Here is a 25,339-nt window from a genome sequence, read left to right on the forward strand (position 1 = left end):
CAAACTGTTTCTCTTTTATTCTTTATTCTTTATTTTTCTTTTTACTCAAAGTATTATCTCAAATATTGCACTTATTTATTTATTTCATTTTTTTATAGAAGAAAATTTTAAACGATACCAAATAAAAGGTTGCCTAATAGATATAGAAAGAAATACATTTCACAAAAAGAAAATATTTAACGTTTATGAAGTAATATTTTTTTAAACTTAAATATAATTAATTGTATTATTCTTTATTACTAATTTTTTATCTTGTCTTTTTGAACTTTTCTAAAATAGATTTATTTATAATTTAATAAAATAGGTACAGTTACTTTTATTTTCAGTCTTTATTGCTATTAATTGTATCGCTACTAATTGTATCTTTTTTTTTTATCATTACTAATTGTATCTTTCTTTCATCGCTACTAATTGTATCTTTCTTTTATTGCTACTAATTTTTTATCATTACTAATTTTCTTCTTTTTATCACTATTAATTTTTCTTCTTTTTATCACTACTAATCATATCGGCTGATCAAAAAAATTGGGCCTGATCGCAGGACCACATTTTTGTTATGTGTTACTTAAATCATATGTTTTTAGTGGCTTAGAAGTACAGACGATCCCCAAATGTCTCCTCTAAATTTAACAACTCCCCGAATAAAAAATATTTTAATATGTAATAAAGTAAGAAACCGATAAAAAAAAAAGGAACCGATCAAAAATTACGAGTAAGAAATAATATAAATTTTATTGTAATTTTCTTTTTTATTTTAAAAAACGCGTCCAATATTATAGTATTTGTTTAACAATAAACTTTAAAACTTTATTTGTAGACAATTGCCGACATACCTATGTCTAAACCATCAACTAACACGTTTTGCAACAAGTTTGAATTTGAAATATGTGGAAAAATCTATAAAAGGCATTCTGGTTTAGCTAATCATAAAATAACAATTAAAGATGCTAATGTTATGAAGCCAACCGCGTACGATTTACCTGAAAAAGCTATTGAAGAAATGTGACGAATTTTGGTTTATCATATAAAGGAGAGACTGAAACAAAGTTCAAAACATGCTGGGAGTGTGCGAATTATGATTAGTTGTACAGAAAGTCAATTTTTTGGTGTTTTTAAAGGATATATACATAATTATTATCCAAAAACAGGAAATTATAAGTGTATTTTTAAAGGTATTAATTTTTATTCTACATTATCAAAAGTATTGGGAGACGATAATTGGGGTGTCAAATATTTTTTGCAACACCAAAAGACATTTGTTTTATCATATCAACAACCATCAAATCCAAATGATCCAGATCCTCTTCTGGAATTAAATTTATGTCAAGAACCCGATCCTCTTCAAAAACAAAATCAAGTAAAAATATATAAAGCTAAAAAATGCCGAATCTGCAAACTTAAACCCATACAAATCATTATTGGCTGGAAAAGAAAAGAAAAATCAGATGTACGAAATATTGTATATTCATCAGGATTTATCTTTATAAACTTTACAATTTCACGTATGAGAGATATAGAAAACTTATATTAAAAATAGAAGGGTTGAAACTTGAAAATCATGTAAATATAAGTGGCAAAAATAAGATCAAATTTTATTATGAAATTTGTAAATAATACATTGAAAAAAAAATGAAAAAGCATATATTTCTATTACAAATACTACTTGATACGCAAACGTTTTGATAATCGAATTAAATCAACCATATTATGATTATTAAAATATAAAACTCTATTTTCGTATTCAAGAATATTTACAATTGCAGATTTTCTTCCTTTTCTGACACCACCATCTTTTGTTGTTTTTTAAAAAAAATGAGAAACTTGTTGATGATTTTTTTTTTCAACTGCCGAACAAGAAAATGCTGCTAAACCAAATTTTTGATGAATACGCATCATTTCTGGAACGTGATAAACTAATACATGCATATAAGGTGTAATATCACCCGCTTGATAAAAATAATTAGAATCTAAAAATTGGTGTAACCATGCACGTGCATCATCAGAAAATTGGTTCGCATCAGTTTTTTGATCTTTCATTGCTTTATGAAGTAAATAAAAATTATCCCACAAATTTCAGATTTGAGTTGCTCGTGAATTTGGAAAAAGTTTAGTTAAATCAAAATGCTGAAGTACAATTAATTTATCTTGCCCCATTAAAGAAGTATATTGCCAATTTGTCGATCCTACTTCAAGCCAAAAATGAAATTTAACATCAACACGTTTCATTTCTTCAACTATTATATTTCTTGCTCTATCTCCCCAAGTATTTCTGAATTTGAGTTCATCAATCACAAGCCGCCAAAGAACATCTGTTATATGCAACATAATATGCAGTTCATCTGGAACCCAGTTTTGTAAAGGAATCATATCAAAAATTGCTGGTCGAACATGACCCTTATAAAATGTGTAATTTTCACGAATTTGATCTATAGTTTTATTAATTGTCCATTCATATAAAAAATCACCCTGTTTTTCTTTAGATACCTCACACCATGGACAGAAATACTTACTATTTGCTGCATTTAATCCTAAACAAATTGCAAGGAACTTCCAATCTGATGAAAAATAAAGTTCAACTTTCCATTCTCTATTCTGATTATCTCTAAATCCCTCTTCTTTTAATTTCCTTAATTCCATAATTAGTGGTTCTAAAACAACATTTAAAATCTCATACTTTTCAATGCCAGAATATAAAATTATGGTATAATAATTTTCAGGTCGATATATATTATCAAGATCATTAAGAATTGAGCAGGTAACCATGACCTGTTTAACCTTTCGTCCAACGTTTCTCCCATTACCAGAAATTCGCAAATGTATTGTAGGATTTGTTATATCTAATACATTTCTTTCAAGAAGACCTGGTATTAAATATCTTAAAATATTAACAATGTCTCGTCGCCTTCCTTTTCCAATTGATTGTTGTAAATTATCAATAATTTCGGTATCATTAATATGTATTTCTGAATTTACAGAATTATCAGATGGTGATGGTGTTATATTTATAAGAGAAATTGGTATAATTTCGTTCATTTCATATGTAATATCTTTCTTTTCTGCAGAAACTTTCCATTCACGTGGTAGATCTTGACTGATCGAAGCTAAAGTTCGATATCTTTCTCGTGTTACCTGACCTTTATCACATGCTTGTACGGCAGCTCTTGCTTTATGCTTTATTTCAACGTTATCTTCATTAAAACTAAAGTAAAAAGAATTATCTCTGATACTAAACTCAATTGATTTTAAATTAGAATCATCATCTAAATGACAACATTTAGTTGTTTCTTGATCAAATATTGCAGATATAGACTTGGCAATTTTTTTAGCTCGATTATTTTGTCCAGTTTGAGTTAAATTGTCAAATGATTTTAAAACTGTTGCTCGTCGGTAAATATCTCTTGTCTGTTGAAGTATTTCTAAATGAAGACCAAAAAAATGTGGACCAGAATAGCGTGTTTTAGTTTCAGGATTTAAAGCCTATTATAAAAATTATCCTTTGCATTAATAAAGCACTTACTAATTACGATTTATTAATAAATAATTACATACTTTAGCATATAAACATGCTACATCTGAGCTTGATTTTTCTGACTTTACATGATATTGAAACTTATCTCCATAGTATACCCAATAGACCGGTTTTTTTTCCACATATTTGATTATACATTTAACTATTTGTCTTGTTTTAGGCTTTCTCAAACTAGTTTCAACTTCATAATTATCAGGTATTCGAAACCCTTTTTGACCTTTTGTATATTTGAGATAAGCAGCGGGTGGATAAGTTCCTTCTTTAATAATATTATAGGTATAGCTTCGTTCAGAATTGGAATATTGAATAATAGATTCTTTAGGATAATTATAAATTTCAATAGGTCTTTTTTTCTTAACTGATAAAGGAGCATCATTAGTTTCCATTTTTTTTAAAAAAAAAAAATGTAAATTTTTTTCAAAAAAAATTAATTCTTACGCGTATATCTTAAAAATGATCAGCATTTTGCTGAATGTAAATTCTTAGAATTTTATAGTCAAAATTTAACAGTTAACGTTTAATAATGTAATACACTGATCAAATTAATGATCTATTTTTAGTAAAATACTATATCATATTTTGTTTATTATCCTCACCCCAAAAATATTGGGGGACTTTTTTGATCAGCCGATATGTTATATCTTTCTTTCATTGCTAGTTTGCTACTAATTTTTCTTCTTTTTACCACTACTAATTGTATCTTTCTTCTATTGTTACTAATTATATCTTTTTTTTATCACTACTAATTTTTCTTCTATGCTATTAATTGTATCTTCTTTTTATCACTAATAATTTTTCTTCTTTTTATTACTACTAATTGTATCTTTCTTCTATTGTTACTAATTATATCTTTTTTTTATTACTACTAATTTTTCTTCTATCGCTATTAATTGTATCTTCTTTTTATCACTAATAATTTTTCTTCCTTTTATTACTACTAATTGTATCTTTCTTTCATCGTTACTAATTGTATCTTTTTTTTTATCACTGCTAATTTTTCTTCTTTTTATCACTACTAATTGTATCTCTTTTTATCACTTCTTCTTTTATAACTACTAATTCTTTCTTTTTTTTTATTTTCTCTATATTTAATTATAATAATTTTATTACTATAATAGAAGTATTCTTTTATTAGATTTTAATTACATAAATTATTAATTGCATATCAATTTAAATAATAAAATTATCTGTTATATTTATTTATACATTATATTATTAATAAAATAAAAACATTCTATGTAAATACGTGTACTAATGGTATATTTTTAATATGTAAACATACGGATTGCTGGGATATCATGCTGTTCACAAATTAATCAAAGTAGGAAACGTACAATTCACACTGGGATATCGTGCTGTTCGCAAATTAATCAAGTGGGAAATGTACGGTGCACACGAGGATATCATGTAAATTCGCAAATTAATCAAAGTGGGAAACGTACAGATACACGCCGATATTATTGCTGTTGCAAATTAATCAAAGTGGAAAACGTATAGTGCACACCGGGATATCATGCTGTTCGCAAATTAATCAAAGTGAGAAATGTACGGTGCACACTGGGATATTGTGCTGTTCGCAGATTAATCAACAGTGGGAAACGTACAGTTCACACCACCATATCATTCTTTATGTCAGTATAATTTTCACGTTAAACATATGTGCGTTAATTACAATATGTATGATATGGTGTGCAGAATACTGAATATATACTGTATGTGTAATACGATAATAATACATTATTTATACTGTAAAGATACTGATCGCAAAATACGGTTATACCGTATGATAACAGTATATATATTTTTTTATAGGGGTGTAGTACTTGAAGAAAATTGCATTTTTCTTGATGATATTAATTCTCTTCTCTGTTTTCTAATTTAGAGCGTAATATCACCACTTTAGTCAAATGAAATCAACTTTCTTTATTAATTGAAAGTTGTTCAGGCATGTTGAAACTACTTGAATATTAACTATCATGTATATAGGTGTAATACTTGAGAAAAAGTTGCATTTTTCTTGATGATATTAATTCTCTTTTCTGTTTTTTAATTTAGAGCATAATATTTCCATTTTGGACAAATGAAATCAACTTTATTTATTAATTGAAAGTTGTTCAGGCAGGTTGAAACTACTTGAATATTAATTTTCATAAATGTAGGTATAGTGTTTAGAGAAAATTGCATTTTTCTTGATGATATTAACTCTCTTTTCTGTTTTTTAATTTAGAATATAATCAACTTTCTTTATTAATTGAATGTTGTTCAGGCGGGTTGAAACTACTTGAATATTAATTTTCATAAATGTAGGTATAGTACTTGAAGAAATTGCATTTTTCTTGAACATATTAACTCTCTTCTCTGTTTTTTAATTTAGAGCGTAATATCTTCACTTCAGTCAAATGAAATCAACTTTCTTTATTAATTGAAATTTGTTCAGGCATGTTGAAACTACTTGAATATTAATTATCATGAATATAGGTGTAATACTTGAGAAAAAATTGCATTTTTCTTGATGATATTATCTCTTTTCTTTATTTTTTAATTGAGAATGTAATATCTCTACTTTAGTCAAATGAAATCAACTTCCTTTATTAATTGAAAGTTGTTCAGGCAGATTGAAACTACTTGAATATTAATTTTCACGAATATTGGTGTAATACTTAAGGAAAATTGCATTTTTCTTGATGATATTAACTCTCTTTTTTGTTTTTTAATTTAGAGCGTAATATCTTCACTTCAGTCAAATGAAATCAACTTTCTTTATTAATTGAAAGTTGTTCAGGCATGTTGAAACTACTTGAATATTAACTATCATGTATATAGGTGTAATACTTGAGAAAAAGTTGCATTTTTCTTGATGATATTAATTCTCTTTTCTGTTTTTTTAATTTAGAGCGTAATATTTTCATTTTGAACAAATGAAATCAACTTTATTTATTAATTGAAAGTTGTTCAGGCGGGTTGAAACTACTTGAATATTAATTTTCATGAATGTAGGTATAGTGTTTAGAGAAAATTGCATTTTTCTTGATGATATTAACTCTCTTTTCTATTTTTTAATTTAGAAATGAAATCAACTTCCTTTATTAATTGAATGTTGTTCAGGCGGATTGAAACTACTTGAATATTAATTTTCATAAATGTAGGTATAGTACTTGAAGAAATTGCATTTTTCTTGATAATATTAACTCTTTTCTCTGTTTTCTAATTTAGAGCGTAATATCTTTACTTTAGTCAAATGAAATCAACTTTTTTTATTAATTGAAAGTTGTTCAGGCATATTGAAACTACTTGATTATTAATTATCATGAATATAGGTGTAATACTTGAGAAAAAGTTGCATTTTTCTTGATGATATTATCTCTTTTCTTTATTTTTTAATTGAAAACGTAATATCTCTACTTTAGTCAAATGAAATCAACTTCCTTTATTAATTGAAAGTTGTTCAGGCAGATTGAAACTACTTGAATATTAATTTTCACGAATATTGGTGCAATACTTAAGGAAAATTGCATTTTTCTTGATGATATTAACTCTCTTCTCTGTTTTCTAATTTAGAGCGTAATATCTTCACTTTAGTCGAATGAAATCAACTTCCTTTGTTAATTGTAAGTTGTTCAGATAGGTTGAACTACTTGAATATTAATTTTCATGAATATAAGTGTAATACTAGAGGAAAATTGCATTTTTCTTAATGATATTAACCCTTTTCTTTATTTTTTAATTTAGAGCGTAATATCTTCACTTTAGTCAAATGAAATCAACTTCCTTTATTAATTAAAAGTTGTTCAGGCGGGTTGAAACTACTTGAATATTAATTTTCATAAATGTAGGTATAGTACTTGGAGAAAATTGCATTTTTCTTGATGATATTAACTCTCTTCTCTATTTTCTAATTTAGAATATAATATCTCCATTTTGATCAAATGAAATCCTTCCTTTTATTAATTAAAAGTTGTCATATGGGCCGATTTAACTCCATTCGATTTTATCATCAACATGACATTTTGTGAATAATTTGTGATAACCATGGCAACCAATAAAAACTTTGTCACCCATCAAAATCTGATAAAGATTAGACTGTGTTTTGCAACTAACGCGTTTTTAAACTTAATATGACGCTTAGGTGTTGTCTTTGCCAAGAGACTTTTATTTCACGAAAACTACTTTTGACTCATGAAAGAACTAAACACCGAAACAACAAAACTATACCACACTTCCATTTACTACTTCGGCCTTCTTTTAAACAACTTATATCTTACCAGGATGCATTTATAATTCTCATTAAAAAGCGTCTTGGTTTCAATAGACATTCTGTGAGAACTAAATGGGTTTTAATAAATGTTTTCCCTGAAAATGTCTTTGTTTACTTATTTCAAAGTGAACCTTCATTTAGATACAATACAGTATTACGAAAATATTGTTGCACGTTTAAAGGTGAGGTGGAGGAATAAAGGTTGAAACAAATTTTGAATTATGAACATTGGAGTTGTCGACAGGATCCGATAACAAAAATAACCAGATATGTACTATTTGTGAATTATGCGGAAAGTCATGAGGTTACTTTTAGTTGAACACAGACCAAATTAGTTGAAAATAACCGGACATTTCAATGTGGTGTTGTCACTTGCACTTTTACAACAGATTCGGAAGAATTTGTAAACGAGTAAGTTTTTAAATTTTATGTGCAAAATTTATATGAATTAAAGTATTTATTACTTTTTATTAGAAATGACAAAAAAAAATTACAAGAATCCGAAAGTCATATTACAACGCCTACTACTAAAAATAATCAATCACAATATAGAATTATTTTATCACGCAACAATTATTCTTAGATCAAAAGCACTATATATGATATTTTAATTTACTTTTTTGTTAGAATCAATATTCCTAGCATTAATTTCTTTAGGAGTTTTGTTAACTAAGTAATAAAGTTGACGATTTTTAAAAGATATAATATTATATACTACCGATTTTTTTTCAATTCCACCACCCATAGTGGTACCACAAAAAAATAACCGAACCTAATTAAAAGGTCTATTAATATTAATATATGTAATAAAATATCCTTTTTAAATAAATTTACAAATTACCTGATCGTGATTTTTTCTTTCAATACTAGAAGTAGAAAAATATCATAATGATAAGTTTTTCATCTTTAATTGGCGCATAAATTGATGCATGTGTTGTGCGAAAACATGCATATAAGGGATTATGTCTTGTTTGCGATATAATCCAGGTTTATGTGATATTGAATTAGAACATTTTTCAGTTGCACAATAAAAGGTATGGATTTATTGTTTGGCATTAATTTCAAACGCATCAATTTCTTGGTCTGAAAGAAAAAGTTTTCTTAAAACTTTATAAAGCCGGAGAAATTCCTTCCATAGTTTTTCAATTTCTTGTCCACAAGTGCCAGAAATAAATTGAGAAATTGGAAAATGTTCCAATACTCTCTTTTTTATCAGGACCTATTAAAGAAGTCCAATTCCACTTTCCACTAGTAGATCTTGACTTGAAAAACTCAAAATGAACTTTAATGTTTTGCATTGCTTGTTCATTTTAAATTTTCGTCTGCGAATCTTTACATTAATTTATTGTGAAAGTTTAGGAAATAAAAAAAATGATACAATCCTTTATATCTCTAATTTAATTTTTTTTTCAAACTCTTTTTTTTTAATTATATCATTAAAAAAGTATTCCATTAAACCATCAACAATGCGCAAAAGTAGATGTAATTCGTCAGGAATATAATTTTCTTGATTTATTGCAGGAAATAATGCTGGTTTTCTATTTTCACCTAATTATTAGTAAATATTCATAGTTTTAATTAATTGGTAATAAAATAATCATATAAAAAAAAAACCTTTAACATTACAGGCATGATTTCCTGAATTTTCAAAATTTTGATCCATATTCCAGCATAACTCAGATTGACAGTTACAATATAAACAAAAATACTTCGAATTTGGGGCATTCAATTCCATTATTATATACATAAACTTCCAGTCACCAGAAAAAAACAATTCCATTGGCCAATGATTTCCATCTTTATCATATATTCTGTTATTTTGGAGATCAAGAAGCTGATGTTGAAATAATTTTCCTATCTTAGCAAGGTCATCATATTTTTCTCGTCCAACATAAAGACAAATGCTAAAAAAAAAAATTTAATAATTTAAATTAATTTTTGGTTATTAGATTACAATAAATTTATTACCAGTATTGATGTTCCAGTTTTAAGACTTCTTCTCCTTCATTTAAAAGACAAATCGTCATCATTACATGGCTTTGCTTATGACCAACATTACGATCATCTCCACCAAGCTTAAGTTTAAGTGTATCACCAGAATTGATGATTGCAAGAGATGATTCTTTCCATAATGGTATTAAAGTTTGTAAAATCGTGTAAATTGACCTGTATGCACCATTTCCAATTTCTGCCTCATCAACTATTATACCATCATCAGATTCTAAATGATTTAACAGATCATTATCACTTTTATTGATGTTAAATGTTCCAATTCTAAGATCTTTATTAATAAGATTTGTAATTTCAACCCTACAATTAGCTATCAAATATTCACGTATAAGAAATGCTTCAACTGCAGCAAGCTGCCGATATCCATCACGTGCTAACAATGATTCATTACAAGCTCTAACAATAGCATCTATTTTTGTAAGTTCATTTTTATTATCAAGTAGATTGTAAGTTAAAATAATACTTTTACCATTAAAATCCAATTTAATTTTATGAATATGAATAATTTGTTGATTAGTTTCATCAGTCAATTGATGTTTTTTAATCAAAGATCTAATTGCCTTTTCAGATTCTCTGCCTAAAGATGCAAATCTTTTATTTTGCCCTGAGATAGTTTGAATCATTATTAGAGGCCTTTTTCTTTTGTTAACTAATGTAATAGGAGCACCTATTGTTTCTAAGTGACATTCATGCAATCGTCCAATATCAAACCCAAAAATGTATACTCCCGATAAATTAGAATTTGGGCGATTATTTTTCTGTATTATTAATAAGATCAATAAAAATAATTATTAAAAGTTCAGTTTTGAAAAAAAAATAATAATAATACCTTTAAGAATACATTAACAACACTAGTTGCAGAGCGATCACTGTATATACTCCACTCTGATCTATTTTCTTTTCACACAATTGTAAACCTTACTTTTCCATTTGGTTGATACTTTGTTTCATAACAGATCTTCATTTTAGAAACTTCAGTTTCAATACTATAGTTATCAGGTATTTGATATTGAATATAATCTTTAGAATTTTTTTGTATAAGTTTAACTGGTGTTAGATAATATCCTAAAGACACTACTTTATACCAAAAATAAAAGGGTCAGTTTCCTGATATGTATTGTGATGTTATAAAAGGACTTGCAGGATATTGATAAGAAAAATTTCTCGTAAAATAGCCATCTAAATAATATTTTATTAGAAAGTATTTGGTAATATATTATTTATATAATCCCAAGTTTAATTATAATTAAAGAAAACAAGTATTTATAAAAAATAGCGTTTCACTTTGGTTACTTCGGTTATTTTCTTGACTTGACCCTAACACATATGCCATTTTAATACAGAATACGCGTAAAAATATTTTATTATTACAAGCAAAACTAACTTTATAGCGAAAAATTTTTTAAAAGTTTTTTCCCTAACTCTTTGCGATGTAGCAAAAACCAATCTGAAACCAATTTGCAACTCGCGATTACAGTTGTTTTGATTTAATGAAAATTGGTTCTTCATGATAAAGTCACAAATTTTTACTATGATATGCAGCTTATATGCATAATAGTATTACATTACACCTGATTTTATCACCCAAATTTACTATGTGATCAGATTCAAATCAGCCTATATGTTCAGTTAGGTTGAAACTACTTGAATATTAATTTTCATGAATGTAGGTGAGTACTCAAAAAAAATTGCATTTTTCTTGAATTTTCTTTTTATTTTTACTTAAGTAAAGTATTACTAATATTTGGTCCTTTTTTTTGTAAGTCCAGTGGTCTATTGGACTCCATTTGTAAAGTATGACCATTGAAAACAAAATTTTTTTATTTTTATTTGATAAACATTAAAGCTTATTTTACATATATCATTTTTAACATTTTTTTTATATTATAATAAATGAATAAATGGAAATTATAAATATTATCCAATTAATAATTAATTTTATTATGTTAAACAATATGGACATAACATAAATAAATTTGTGTTAGATTTGTATTAAATTTCATTACATATGAATATATGATGTACATGCATGCATGATTCTTAAAATTTACTTTTAATTTAATATACAATTTTTTATACATAATTTTGATTTTTTTTTTTGATTTAAATGTAATATCTATATTTAAAACAATTAAACCATATCAGATATACATGAGACTTTTAACAATTTAAATTATGGTATTGTCAATTTTATTTATAAATTGATATTTTACAAAAAATAATAATAATCCATTAATTTTTATATTTTTTATAAAACTCAGCCAATTAACTTCAAATTTTATAACAATACAATAATATTTGTAATAATCCTTTTAATATTCTAATCATAACCATACATATATGTATATTTATTATATATTAAAAACTTACTGTACCTAAAGTACACTAGTTATATATAATATAATAAATACCATTCAATTAAATAATATATGCACTTATCTATGGTAAAACCACTAAACCATGTAAAATCTAGAGTAGAGTAATAATATAATTACGCAAGTAATTAAAGTAACGAAGATATTTTTAAATAATGTAAATTAATTGGAAAATTTTTTTTATGCACCACATAATAATAAAATTTGACACATTTAATAATTTATTGCTGTTTTCTAATTACTGTGATCTAGCATTATTTAATAAAAAAAAAATTTTTTGAGAAAACATGTGAAAATAAAAATTTTATTGCATTTTCAAATAAAGGAAGTATGATTATAAGCTAAAAATTATAATTTTAAGAAAAAATTTTCAATTTTTAAATAAGTTTACTTATAAGTAACTTTTTAAATTTTGTGTAACAAATCGGTTTTAAAAAAGTTATTTATAAGTAAACTTATTTAAAAATTGAAAATTTTTTCTTAAAATTATTTATAATCATACCTCCTTTATTTGAAAATGCAATAAAATTTTTATTTTCACATGTTTTCTCAAAAATTTTTTTTTTATTAAAAAATGTTAGATCATAGTAATTAGAAAACAGCAATAAATTATTAATTGAATGTATATAGTATGTATAATAAATATATAAGACTCCTCTGAATAATCACGCTTCAAGGTACAGATAGCAATGGGAGAAATTCATTACAATATCAATTAATTATTTAATCTGAAAAATATAAATATTTCAATAATTCTGATGTAAATTTAATATATATAAATATCAAAATTGATTAATTTCATTCATTATATTATATTATATATAATGTAATAAATACTGTTCAATTAAATAATATGTACATTCATCGAGGAAAATTAGCCTAAACCATGTAATCCTAGAGTAGAGTAATAATATAATTGCGCAAGTAATTAAAATAATGAAGATATTTTTAAATAATGTAAATTAATTGAAAATTTTTTTTATGCACCACATAATAATAAAATTTGACACATTTAATAATTTAAATTATTAATTAAGTGTATATAGTATGTATAATAAATATATAAGACGCCTCTGAATAATCGCGCTTCAAGGTACAGACAGCAATGGGAGAAATTCATTATAATATCAATTAATTATTTAATCTGAAAATATAAATATTTCAATGATTCTGATGTAATAATAAATAATATATATAAATATCAAAATTGTAATTGGTTAATTTCATTCAGTTTAATAATAATAGATTAATTTAAATTATGTTACAATTGTTACATGCACCAAAAATTTAAATTTTCTTGCTAGATGCAAGAATAAAATACATTTATCCAAAAATGGTAGGGTTGTCTACCGCAGAACAGAGCATATTTTTTGTTTCGTTTACCATCATGTGTACTGGAATCGAAAAATAGTGAGCAATGTTTATGTTTAACGTATCAGGTTATATCATGATGATCTTAAATAATCGGGTCAGTTATGGCAAATAATAGTAATAACTTCGCTATACATGGCTGTGATGATTGGATTGATTCAAAGGTTGATTCAAAGGTAGCGACAATATTTTGGATAAGTTATTTAGTAATTGAAACGGAGGAATATGTATCCTATCATCGAAGAAACAGGAGGACATAGTATTTGATTGCAGGAGAAAGCAGAATTTTTAGTAATCGAAACAAGAGACATAATCTTAGATTGCATGTTCGATAGTGGAAAAAAAGTAATTCGATCATAGATATGTAGAGCGCATCCCTTGGATATAGGCAATATTTGAATTTGGGGATCAACCATGCAATCTGGATACCTACGAAGTATAGTTGTTCTTTTTTCTGTATGTATCCCTTTCTGATTTTTTGTTCGATATTGTCTTATTATATACTAATTGTTATCTATTATGAAATATTCATTTACCTGTTATCGTAATATTTATCGACCACAATAAATAATTCTAAGAATTGGATTGGCGGGTTCTGGGTAACAAACAGTCACGCTTTCAACAAATGTAATTGTATCCCTGTGTATTTTTTGTAATATTTTTTAAGCGTATGACTTCACTCACGTATTATAAATAAAAATTAACACTTGGAATCATTACCAATAATTATTCTTATTCAGTTAATATATGGTAACATTTTTATTTCACAAGTAAAAGTTTTTTCGCATAAATCGATGTACCTCATGTTGCGAAAATAATTTTAATTACCACGAATAAAATAGATTGATTAAAAGTACATTTGAAGAAATTGATATCTCGTACTCTTCGATAAATCTCCAAATGACACAATTAGTAACATGAAAATCTACTACAACTTCATTTCAGATTATAACTTTCGAAAATATAAATGTACCTTTTCATTTACATACCTTTAAGGTAGTAATAAGTCATCTACGCACACATCACATCCATATTCTTTGGAATGGTAAAATTGTATAAGAAAAAAATCTATTTATATATAACGGATATGATTCATATTTTTCAGTTTAACATCAGTATAATTAAATTCGCATATTTTTTATATAATTCTTGTGCATAAACTATTCTAATTTGTAAAATTACTAAATAACAAATTGTGCAATACAGCCTAACTTTACAATTATACATAAATCAGTTTTTTTACATTAGTTTTTTTTATTCTTTTTCTTTTTTTGCTTCTTTTTTCTACTTCCTTTCGATTTTTCTCCCCTTAATAATGACTTGATAGATTCTTTAGTTACAATCACAATCTCACACGATTTTATCCATTCTTCAGCTTCGCGTTCAGCTTCGTCTAGTGGTACCAATTCACATGTATGCTCATTAACGTAACGAAGATTTTCCTGATGAAAAAGATAATTCATTAGGGATCTTTCTTTCGTGTGTACGTACGCTATTTTCTTATATACGGGACGTATGTATACAACTCCATCGTGATCTTTTATCCGAAAACTAAATCATTATATGAAAGTACGGAATATGCACCAATAATAGCGTAATTTATCAATCTCATAAACAGACAAGACATTGGTGTTTGTCTCGTGAAAAGAATGATCCCGTTTCAATAGATTAAGGAGTACGTCTTCAGAGTCCTGTGTTTCATAATCAGGAGACATTTCCTGCAAGGGGGTATCATTTCTTGTGATTCTGTATTGATTACACGAGATCTGATCGCTAGATCGCGTCTCCAGGACACTAGATGGGACAACGCGTTTGTCTCTGCGCAATTCCCGAATTGCCACCGTTCTTGATTTGGTATCAAATTCATGTTCCCGTCTCAGGGAAAGAGACGATTGTATCTCATGTTGAAATCCTGTCGTGATCTTATTAAATTTCTTCTGGCATTCTTAGTCCCTATCAATGTTGTCCCGAACGGGATCTTCAAGATTTTTTGTCGTTTTGACTTGAGTTACACATATTGCTGTCGGTATGTAATCCTCTTCTTCGTCTCGTTTCTAAAATCAATATCCACATCGCGAGTTGGTTCAAATGTTGAAACAGCCATTCTATTTGCTGATCCAGAAATATTAATGATCTCGGAGGCTGGCCGATATTTATGGAATAAAAAAGTGCGAGACCGTCCACAAATGTACTCGTCGCAAGCGTCGCTCTATCTATCTCTATTCCCAGGCATCGCGGTTGCCCGTTCTGCTGTCTTAGAATCATTTGCCGGTTGTTTCTGGAGTATCAAATAAAATTTAATGCGGGCATTTGCTTAAAGAAAACACGGCAATATTTGACATACTTGTAAGGTTCCAGAAACATTTGGTATATAAGTGTTGACAAATCGCTCGTCCTTGACAATATCTCTAGATAGCTCCATAGCTAATACAACTTCTTTGTCAGATTGTTTTTTTAAAAAAATAACAACTTAGTGACTCACCTCTTCTTTTGTATTACTAGGAAACGGAAACCGTTGTAAGTCCGGAGCGAAAGATTTGTACAAAAATCCAAATATCTTTAAAAATTTAATTTGTACAAAAAATCTGGCATCCCTAAAAAAATAAAAATGAAAAATGAAACGTTAGAAACGTTTCTTTAAGGTTAAACAAGTAAGAAAAGCCCTTACAATTTACCTTTAAAAGTCCGGCATGTACAAAAAACCTGTGTTCCTAGATAAAAGAAAATAAAAATGAAACAATAAAAACGTTTCTTTAAAGCAAAACAAATAAAAAACAACTCACCAGTCCGGTATGTACAAGAAATCCAGAAACCCCAGGAAAAAAATAAGAAAGTCGTTTAAAAGAAAAATATACTTACTAGCTGAAATCTAAAAAAAAAAAGGTAATCATAAACTTTTTTACTTGTTTATTTTTGATGTAGCTGTGCGGACCAATCAGAAATGACGCGTGCGGACAACCGGAAATCGCCACGTGACACTAATTGTCATCGACCTTCGTAAAATAAATCCTTCGCTACGCTCCGGACAAAATCTTCCACCTCACGTGATTTTTGGCCGGCATTATACGTCCGGTAGGCATTAAATTAAGAATATGACAATTAATGTGTGATTTACAAATCTGTCCCTGGAATACATAGTAAAAGTGAAAAACAGGGAGGGGTGACAAATTTTTAAGGTCATGTGGGGACTGGGGTGGAAAAATTTTGTGGTAATACGAGGAAAGATAGCAAACCAATTGTTCTAAGACGATGTTCTGGATGAGGCAATTACGCAAGTAAGGTATTATCTTTGTACTTCTAGAAAGAGGTTTATGCTATGGATAGTAACACATTGTGATCTGGGACAATACATTTCCTAAATAATGACCGCCAGTTTCACTAATTCTACATGAACGACTAGACACATACGTAATTAGTTTATCCATTCATAGAATCCCGTTCACCTGATATGATATCCTCAAATATGTAAAACCATTGTATTATATAATATATTAGATTTCTCTGTGTGGCATAACAAAGAACATGCGATAGTGATTTATTATTCTTTGGTGGCAGATATTATCATTAAGTATACCAAATAACGAGAAAGTTATTATATTATTATAACCAAGTGTTGAACTGTTGGTTTAAATGTTCAGAGTAAGATCATCCATTTAATTTATAATTAAAAGAAAATCGAACTTAGCTCTTTTTTTAATTAATAATATAAAAAGCCCAACTAAACATAATATATTTCAGCGTATACAATTTGCATATTTCTAATCTTTATTTAAAATATATATATTTTTTTTCTCTACAATTTACTAAGTGAAAAGACCATCCTTTATTATTGCGCTTTTCAAAAATTGTGCTACTTCCCTATAGATCATCTGATAGACAAAAATCGGACAATGTTGTCCTGTAATCATTCCCGTAATTATAATCACTAATTTTGAAAACTGCGATAAATATTATTTATATATTATTAGAATAAAATTTGCATAAGATCACGTGATTAAATTGTATATATTAGTAAAATATTTTTTACAGAAATTTCTACCTCTGCTTTACAGTAATTAATGACATTAGATTAAAATAGAACGAACAAATTATCATATAAAGAAACTTAGGAACAAATTATTATTTTCTGAATGGGTTTTTATTGAAAATAAAACGTCACATGTTCAACCTATGCCGCAACTCTTATTTGGTAATTCTGAAACTTAATGGCAGTATATAGTTTCGATTTTGAAAATTATCTATAGAAACTAGAAAGGAATATTAGAGATACAGTACGTCATGATGATAAATAAGCATTGTTGATGATTGGTCTGTTCATTCATTGTTCTTATTTATACAGTCATATGAACTGTTTTAAAATATTTACGGTATCTTTACTATCTTAACTTTTGGAAATAATTACCTTGTTTTAAATTTATATCATATGCTGTAACTAAAAATTATTAGAATGTTAGAATTCTAGAATTTTCATACATTTAATAATATGGATTTTAATATGCCGATACTGTATGATCCTGATAACAATCATTGTAATAATTATAAATGTAGTAAATCCATTATAAATAATTTTCTCCTGGAAAGTTGCATAAATTTTATAAAATATTATCAAATAAAAACAAACAATTCATTTTAAAATTACTTTTTTCGGATCTCTTACGATTAAAATACATACTAAACCGCCACATTATCAAAAATAGTAGCTATCATTGACTCCAAGAAATGTTTATAATTCATAAATAGAAACAACCAATTAAAAAAAAATATACATGTTTTTGACGTATTTTAATTTTTAAAGGTTCTTGCACCAAGCGTTTGATTTGAGAGGAAAAATCCATTCCCATTTTTTCGGTTATTAAAAAAAAATAATAAAGAAAAGTTGGGTATTAAAATTTCAAATTTGAAATAGCAAATGAAATTAATTGATTTATTATTTTTCATTTTCTCTTTTTTTAAACTTTAATTTTGCCACGTTATTTACGCTAAATAGATTACTCCAAATATTGTTATTCGTAAAAAATCCGCTTAACGATACGATCATTGTATTACATTATTCCAACCATTCAAAAACGAAACTTGGTTAAATCATCAATCATTACAAAATTTATTTATGAAACTGTGACAATATTTTTACCCGAAAAGAACAAAGGAAATTTGAAACCAAAAATATCCCATCACTACCTTTCTTGATGGAATATTTTCTTTTTTTTCTTTTCGTTTTGCGAAATTCATCAAAAAAGATAAGTAAATATTATTATTATGATGACTTGTGGCTTTATTTAAAAAAAATGTATTATTTCGAAAATATTATTTATTTATTCTGTATCCGGGAAAAATAATGGTATTTCCTCTTTCCTCCAGATGAAATAAATGAGCTCATTAAATTAACAGATATTTTTCCTATTTTATAAATACAACGATAATTTTTTGGGGATCGACAAGAAAACCCGAGTAAATGTTTCGAATGTTCTGGAATTAAAAATTATTTTCAATACTAGAATTTTCTCATTAAGGTTCTTCCAAAGAAAATTTTTTTTATCGGATTTTCCATCGAAATCTTTTTCTTGAAAATTTGACCTATAATTAACTACCAATAAATATTAATTTATTGTTTCTAATTTTAAATACTTTGATCAGTTATAACTATTCGAGTTCGGTGATTTCCAAACTGATTATTATAACTTTATGAATTCTTTATCGGTAACAACAACATAAACATTTAAAATAAAAGTACTTTTATTGCACTATTTTAGAATTTTTCTTTGACATGATATTTTTTTCTCTTAAAATAAATGAGAACAAAGACTGTATATATACTGTATCTCTAACAAAGTATTTTGTAGTACGTTAAATGGTAGGCTTCCTGATATGGAATTTTTAAAATCATATTACCAAAATTGCTGAATGATTGTCCATTCCATGACTTCCCCTTTTCCTTCTAGGTTTCACAAAAATTTTGTATATAAATTCCTATCGAGTTTTCTAATATAGCAAACTCTTACGAGTATTAATAAATCGATGCGGCACTGTGTCATCAATAGATACAAATATTATTTCTTTCATAATATTAAACATAATTCAATTTTCACTGCAAATTTATACAAAGAATGTCAGATCGTCATTTTAATTGCATAAGGTAGAAAAAAATACCTTCTTGAGGTAAAGTTACTCAAATCGAACATTATGGTACAGAATCTTCAAGTTTGATTAAACTTTCGTACAACCATTTTATTTTGGTAAGGTACAAGACTAGTACAAGCGAACGTTACTGTCATCGCAATCTTGTTCGTAGAATTATTGGAAAATAATGCATAAAATCTTCTTTAAATGTATAACTCCCTTAATACACTCATTGGGAATGTCAATTTGAACGTCAAATATGCGATATTAAAGGGCGCTTCTTTGATCATTTACAATTTTAACATAAAATAATCTGGAAAATTGCAGTCTTAACGATCCTGTATAGTTACGTGAGTTGAAAGAAATTTTTTTGCTTTGATTCCACATTCAAGAGATATTTAAAAATTTTTTAACTCTCTAGGATTTACATGATTTGATGGCGGTGGAATACTGCTAATCGTCTTGGAGACTTATCAAAAACGTATTTAACATTATAAGGACATATTAGGTTATTAAATCAATCTTTTTTTATTCTTTATTCTTAATGAAGGATTTATGAAAGACTCAAAATTATTAAAATTATTCTAATAATAAGCAAGACGTTCCATCCTGATCAAAGTTGCATAATTCAAAAAAAAAAAATATTTGTATCAAATGATACTATAGGTATTGATTTATTTTAATCAGACTTTTATATATGTTATTTATATCCTTGTATTTGTTAATATTTTCTCCTATATTTTTATAGGGATGAGGATCAAGACGAAGATTATATACCATAATGCACTTTTAACCAAAAGTTCTAATTAAGGAACTACAAAAAGGCCCTATCTGTGTAAGCAATTTAAATGGCCGTTCAACTACTATTCACGCAACTTGTTTCAGAAAGTTGGCAGTAACGAGTAATGCAGGAATTCATTATCATATCTAACAAATCATACTCTAGAAATACGACTTTATTACAGAAGGTAAGAATGAAGTGGATTATGTCTTTTGGTGTGTGCGATTTGGCACTATGAATTGCTAATTTTCACATTTTGATTACATTACATCAAAATTACGTCAATTTATAGAGAAAAAATTAGTGAAGCCAGAAGGTATACTAGATGAATGAAGTCATGCTATGTTATGCTATGATGATGATAATGAGAACAGTTTAAGAATTTAGAAACTGATTCTTAAAGCTGGAATAGTAATGAAAGGCGGAAGATGGACGCATTCTTAACGAATATGCCAAGGAATACTACATCGATAGTGACTTATCACATTAATAATGAATAATGGCTGTCTAAGTTATTAAGTATTCAAATTTAGCTGAATCCTCAGCAAGATATGGCTAAGGTGCCCTTATGCTCAAATTTATGAACAATGATTATATAAAAGATCTTACTGTTTTCATCATTTCTTATTGTTCCTTATTTATTTTCTTTCTCTCCTGGGTCGCATTTGCATTTTATAGTAGTAAGTTTTTTTTCTCTCGTCTCCCGCCCCGCAATATATCATTATTAATTTTACCATATTAACGATATTTTTTTTTAAAATAAACAGCCTCTTATCCATTCATTTGTCACCAAACTAATTGATAAACTTTTATAAGTGACACAAGGACGAACTGGATGAGATAAAGGATTAATAATGTAATGGTTTTTGTGGAATACGTTGTTTTTTTTTCTTTCTACATGACTATACAAACATACAATCATTCAACTTATAGGTATACACTTTCTAAATAAGAAGTTACTTTGAATCTCAGGAAATTAACGTTTTATTAACAAAGATTTACTTAAATTATTTATCCTTCTTAGCCAATTCTGTTGACTGTTGGGTATGTAATATCTCGAGGTATCGTTGAAACAGAATTATGACCTACAATAAGATTTGCTCTGATATATAGTAGATAATGTAGGTATACAAAAAATATTTTTTAAAAAAATTAAAAATAGGAATTTAGATTAACAAGCGATTTTTTTTTACACGTCTATTAGATATGAATCTAATAGTTTCGTCACTTGGAACTACAATTAGTTTTAGAGTTGTAAAGCCGGAGAGTATCTGAAAAGATTTTTTTAAAATTAGTTTAATAAATTTATTTTTATGATTATTTTATAATAGAAGAGGATAACGATAAGTATGGATTAACAGAGGTCCCAGCAAGTTAGAAATAGTAGATTTTTACATAAAATTTTCGCTCTTGGTTCATAATGTAAATTAAATTCTTTCATAAAATGAAAACGAAACACAAAACAAAATTTAGATAATAAAAAACAATTTTTTCATGCGGAGATGAACAATAATATTTAAAATACTAAAATCTTAAGTACATTAATTAAACAAAATTAATAAGCGACATATTACTGTTAAAAATATTCGTATTTCATAAATTTCATAATTTGATCTTATAAATTATATCTTACAAATAAATAAATAAAAATTATATTCGTATATTTCATCATCTTACTATTTTTTTTCTTAATCATACTTTTTTTCATAAATTTTTTAAATTTCGATTAGATAAATAAGAAAATAACTTAATTCGAATTCTTTGGATCAAAGAATGCATATTTCAAACTATTTTCTAATTTCATTAATCTTTTACAAATACAATTATCTTGATTACAATTAACATTAATGTATTTAACTTTAATTTCGCTAGCTTTTTGTTTTAAGAAAATTGGACCATAATTGTTTGCTGCAGAATACAAACTAAAAAATTTTGGTTTTGATTCTAGAGAATTGAATTTAATAAAGTTGAGCAGTTTTTTTGTCTTACTAGTATGTTGGAAGGTTGAAATTCCATAATTATCAGAATTGGGATATTTTGAGATAAGTGTATAAAATGTAAAATTAGGTAAGTTAACATAATGATTTTTTTCTAAACAATAAGAAAATATATATGATCCAACTTTTCTATTTTCTCTATCATTAATAAAGTGATGTCCAATAACTAAAGAATTGTTTGAAGAATCCAAATTGCTTAATACTGGAATTCCAAAACAAAGAATTGATGGATTATATTCCAAATCTAATGATTCAGATATAGCTTGGCAATTTAATGCATTAAAATCATTTTTTAGAACTTTCAATTTGGTGTTAAAATCTGAATGATTAAAATCAAAATTTGTATCATAACCAACAATCATCCACTTAATTTTCAATTTACATTCACGCTTTCTAAACTTTTTTTGAATACAATGAATTATAAGTCTTGGATCTTCATTTGGTGGCCAAATTATTTGATAACTAAAAACATCCTTTTCTTTTTTATCAATAACTGTTGCAAAGATGTTACAATTAGCTTCTTTATTTTGAAGAATTTCTAAAATATTTTCTGGAATGTTTATCAACTTACTTCCAGATTCAGGCATTTTATAAGAATATTCTTCAATACTTGTAAAAAGAATTTTTTTTCCAACAAATGATAAGATTCGTTTACGTAAATTTTTAGATATAAGTTGAAAAATATTAACTGGATCTTTTAATTTTATGCAACTCCAATATTTATAATCATTTAAAGTTTCAATCCAATCTGACTCATTAAAGCTGTTAGAACTAAATAGTTTTTCTCCAAATAATTTAAAGCTTTGTTGTTTTGAAAAATTATTTCTGCTTAATGATTTTGAAGAGTTTTTTTCAATTTTAATGTTTGAAGTCTAATAACCTATATTTTTAGTATATTCACCAGCATAATCTTCAGAATTTTCTCTTGCAATGAAATATGCTTTTCCACTACCTAAAACAACTTCTTTTGGAATAAATTGACCAAAATCATTTATGACATCCTTAAATTTTCTAGGATCTTTAGAATCTATTACATCTTTAACTGCTTTAATGAACTCAGTAGTTGGTTCTAATTTAAATTTTAAAGACACTTTTTTGTATTCAATAATGTTATAAGTTAAACTAGTTATAATATTAGAATTTTTTATATCTGAACTTTTGATTGATACTCCCAATTTTGTAAAATTTGGAATATCAATATCTGCGATTAAAAGAAAATCATTCTTTATAATCTTATTTTCTTCCAAATCAATTTGAATTATATTATTTTCATATCCATCAATGATTTCATTCATTTCGCAACTCACTATTGTAAAAGCTCTCTTATTAGCTTTTCCTAAAGTTTCAGTACATCCATATTCTAGTTTAAGCTTATCTTTCAAAAACTTCCAATCAGGTTCTGATTCTGATTTTAAATATAAAAACATAATTTTTTTGTCCATAATTTTTTCTAAAATTATATTTTCTTCATCTTCTCTTGCTATTACAGCTAACGAACTTTTACTTTTATTATCATTATTATTGATCTTATTTGCAAATGAAAATGTATGATTCATTTTGACTTTGCTATTTTGTACAAGTTTATGACGAATGTTTAACAATTTATCTTTAAGATTTAGATTATTGACTGATACAAATTTTGATGGTGGGTCGTCTATTTGAACTGTTGCATCAACACCGTCTTGCACATTGATGGAATCCACACTACTTTAACATTTAATATCTATAATCAAGAACCTCAAAACTATAGTTGTTCATTTTTATTATTATTATTTGCAATTGATAACGTGCTTATGTGTCATGCGTTACAGAGTCACTTTAATTATGTATGATAACGTTTATGTAATTTTATAATAATAATTATTTAAATATTATTTTTAGGCAAGAAAAAATTTGTCAGTTATCTTTTTCAATAAAAATTATTATTATTATTTAAGTCGTCTATATTAAATTTTTTATCATTCTGGGAAGTTAAAGTGAATTGATTCACGATCAAATTAATAAATAAATAAAAAAAACTTTCAAAAAAAAGAATCAAATCGCATTTCAAATGAACAAAAATATTGAACACATGGATTTTAACAAATCCATCGAATTTTTAAAGGAAAAAAAAAGACTTTGCTGAAACTTGGAATTTACAATCGATATTGATTAGATATCGCAATGATATCATTACGATATCATTACGATATTTTGATAAAAAATAGATTCGACATCGTTAAGTTAGTCGTAACTGTATTTATTTGATATTGATTAGTTCGATATCTCTGCGATATTGCTGCGATCATTATGCGATGTAAATATTATCACATAACCATATCGTAGTGATGTCGTATTAACATTGAATTAATATTACAAAAATATTTGACATTTATTTGATATCGTAACTAGAGCTCCGCAACCTGACCCGACAGATCGGGTGACCCGACGGGTTGACCCGAAATATTCAGGTCAGGTCATCAAATTCATGACCTGACACGGGTCGGGTCAGTGCTGGTCGGTACCCGACCCGACCCGTTCGACCCGACATATATTTGGGTCAAATAAATTAAATAACGCCAAAACTTATAATGATTCTGGCATTTTTACATGTACAATCGAAAAAAAATGCCGAAACTAGATCAGTTTTCGGCGTTTTTACATGTAAAATCAAAAAGAAGAACGCCGGAACTAATTATTCCAGCATTTTTACATGTAAAATCGAAAAAAAAACGCCGAAACTATCAGTTTCGGCATTTTTACATGTAAAATCAAATGAAAAACGCCGAAACCATCAGTTTCAGCATTTTTACATGTAAAATCAAAAGAAAAACGCCAGAATTAATGATTCCGGCATTTTTACATGTAAAATCGAAAAAAAACGCCGAAACTATCAGTTTTGGCGTTTTTACATGTAAAATCAAA

At 26.8% G+C, this 25,339-nt stretch overlaps 7 protein-coding genes across 7 annotated transcripts; 3 read left to right on the top strand and 4 right to left on the bottom strand.

The window, feature by feature from the left end:
* Positions 1-611: 611 nt before the first annotated feature.
* Positions 612-1,006, top strand: OCT59_022118 (uncharacterized protein; the record flags this gene model as incomplete). Its single annotated transcript, XM_066144612.1, has 2 exons — positions 612-668; positions 818-1,006. 2 exons carry the CDS (start codon positions 612-614, stop codon positions 1,004-1,006), a joined length of 246 nt encoding a protein of 81 aa, XP_066006056.1.
* Positions 1,007-1,075: 69 nt separating this feature from the next.
* OCT59_022119 (uncharacterized protein) lies at positions 1,076-1,531 on the top strand (the record flags this gene model as incomplete). The annotated part of the gene is made up of 1 exon (XM_025327954.2): positions 1,076-1,531. One exon carries the CDS (start codon positions 1,076-1,078, stop codon positions 1,529-1,531), a length of 456 nt encoding a protein of 151 aa, XP_025168810.2.
* Positions 1,532-1,803: 272 nt separating this feature from the next.
* On the bottom strand, positions 1,804-2,037 carry OCT59_022120 (uncharacterized protein; the record flags this gene model as incomplete). Its single annotated transcript, XM_066144613.1, has 1 exon — positions 1,804-2,037. The coding sequence occupies one exon, from the start codon at positions 2,035-2,037 to the stop codon at positions 1,804-1,806; it is 234 nt and encodes a 77-aa protein (XP_066006057.1).
* Positions 2,038-2,073: 36 nt separating this feature from the next.
* OCT59_022121 (uncharacterized protein) lies at positions 2,074-3,915 on the bottom strand (the record flags this gene model as incomplete). The annotated part of the gene is made up of 2 exons (XM_025310136.2): positions 2,074-3,477; positions 3,550-3,915. The coding sequence occupies 2 exons, from the start codon at positions 3,913-3,915 to the stop codon at positions 2,074-2,076; spliced, it is 1,770 nt and encodes a 589-aa protein (XP_025185572.2).
* A 10,869-nt stretch (positions 3,916-14,784) lies between these two features.
* Positions 14,785-15,003, bottom strand: OCT59_022122 (uncharacterized protein; the record flags this gene model as incomplete). Its single annotated transcript, XM_066144614.1, has 1 exon — positions 14,785-15,003. The coding sequence occupies one exon, from the start codon at positions 15,001-15,003 to the stop codon at positions 14,785-14,787; it is 219 nt and encodes a 72-aa protein (XP_066006058.1).
* Positions 15,004-19,388: 4,385 nt separating this feature from the next.
* On the top strand, positions 19,389-20,467 carry OCT59_022123 (uncharacterized protein; the record flags this gene model as incomplete). The annotated part of the gene is made up of 7 exons (XM_066144615.1): positions 19,389-19,391; positions 19,674-19,696; positions 19,779-19,801; positions 19,985-20,007; positions 20,079-20,099; positions 20,257-20,323; positions 20,406-20,467. The coding sequence occupies 7 exons, from the start codon at positions 19,389-19,391 to the stop codon at positions 20,465-20,467; spliced, it is 222 nt and encodes a 73-aa protein (XP_066006059.1).
* Positions 20,468-22,185: 1,718 nt separating this feature from the next.
* OCT59_022124 (uncharacterized protein) lies at positions 22,186-23,991 on the bottom strand (the record flags this gene model as incomplete). The annotated part of the gene is made up of 2 exons (XM_066144616.1): positions 22,186-23,183; positions 23,337-23,991. 2 exons carry the CDS (start codon positions 23,989-23,991, stop codon positions 22,186-22,188), a joined length of 1,653 nt encoding a protein of 550 aa, XP_066006060.1.
* Between the last annotated feature and the right edge of the window lie 1,348 nt (positions 23,992-25,339).

This window comes from Rhizophagus irregularis, chromosome 31 (genome assembly GCF_026210795.1).
Source record: "Rhizophagus irregularis chromosome 31, complete sequence".
Classification (NCBI taxonomy): domain Eukaryota; kingdom Fungi; phylum Glomeromycota; class Glomeromycetes; order Glomerales; family Glomeraceae; genus Rhizophagus; species Rhizophagus irregularis.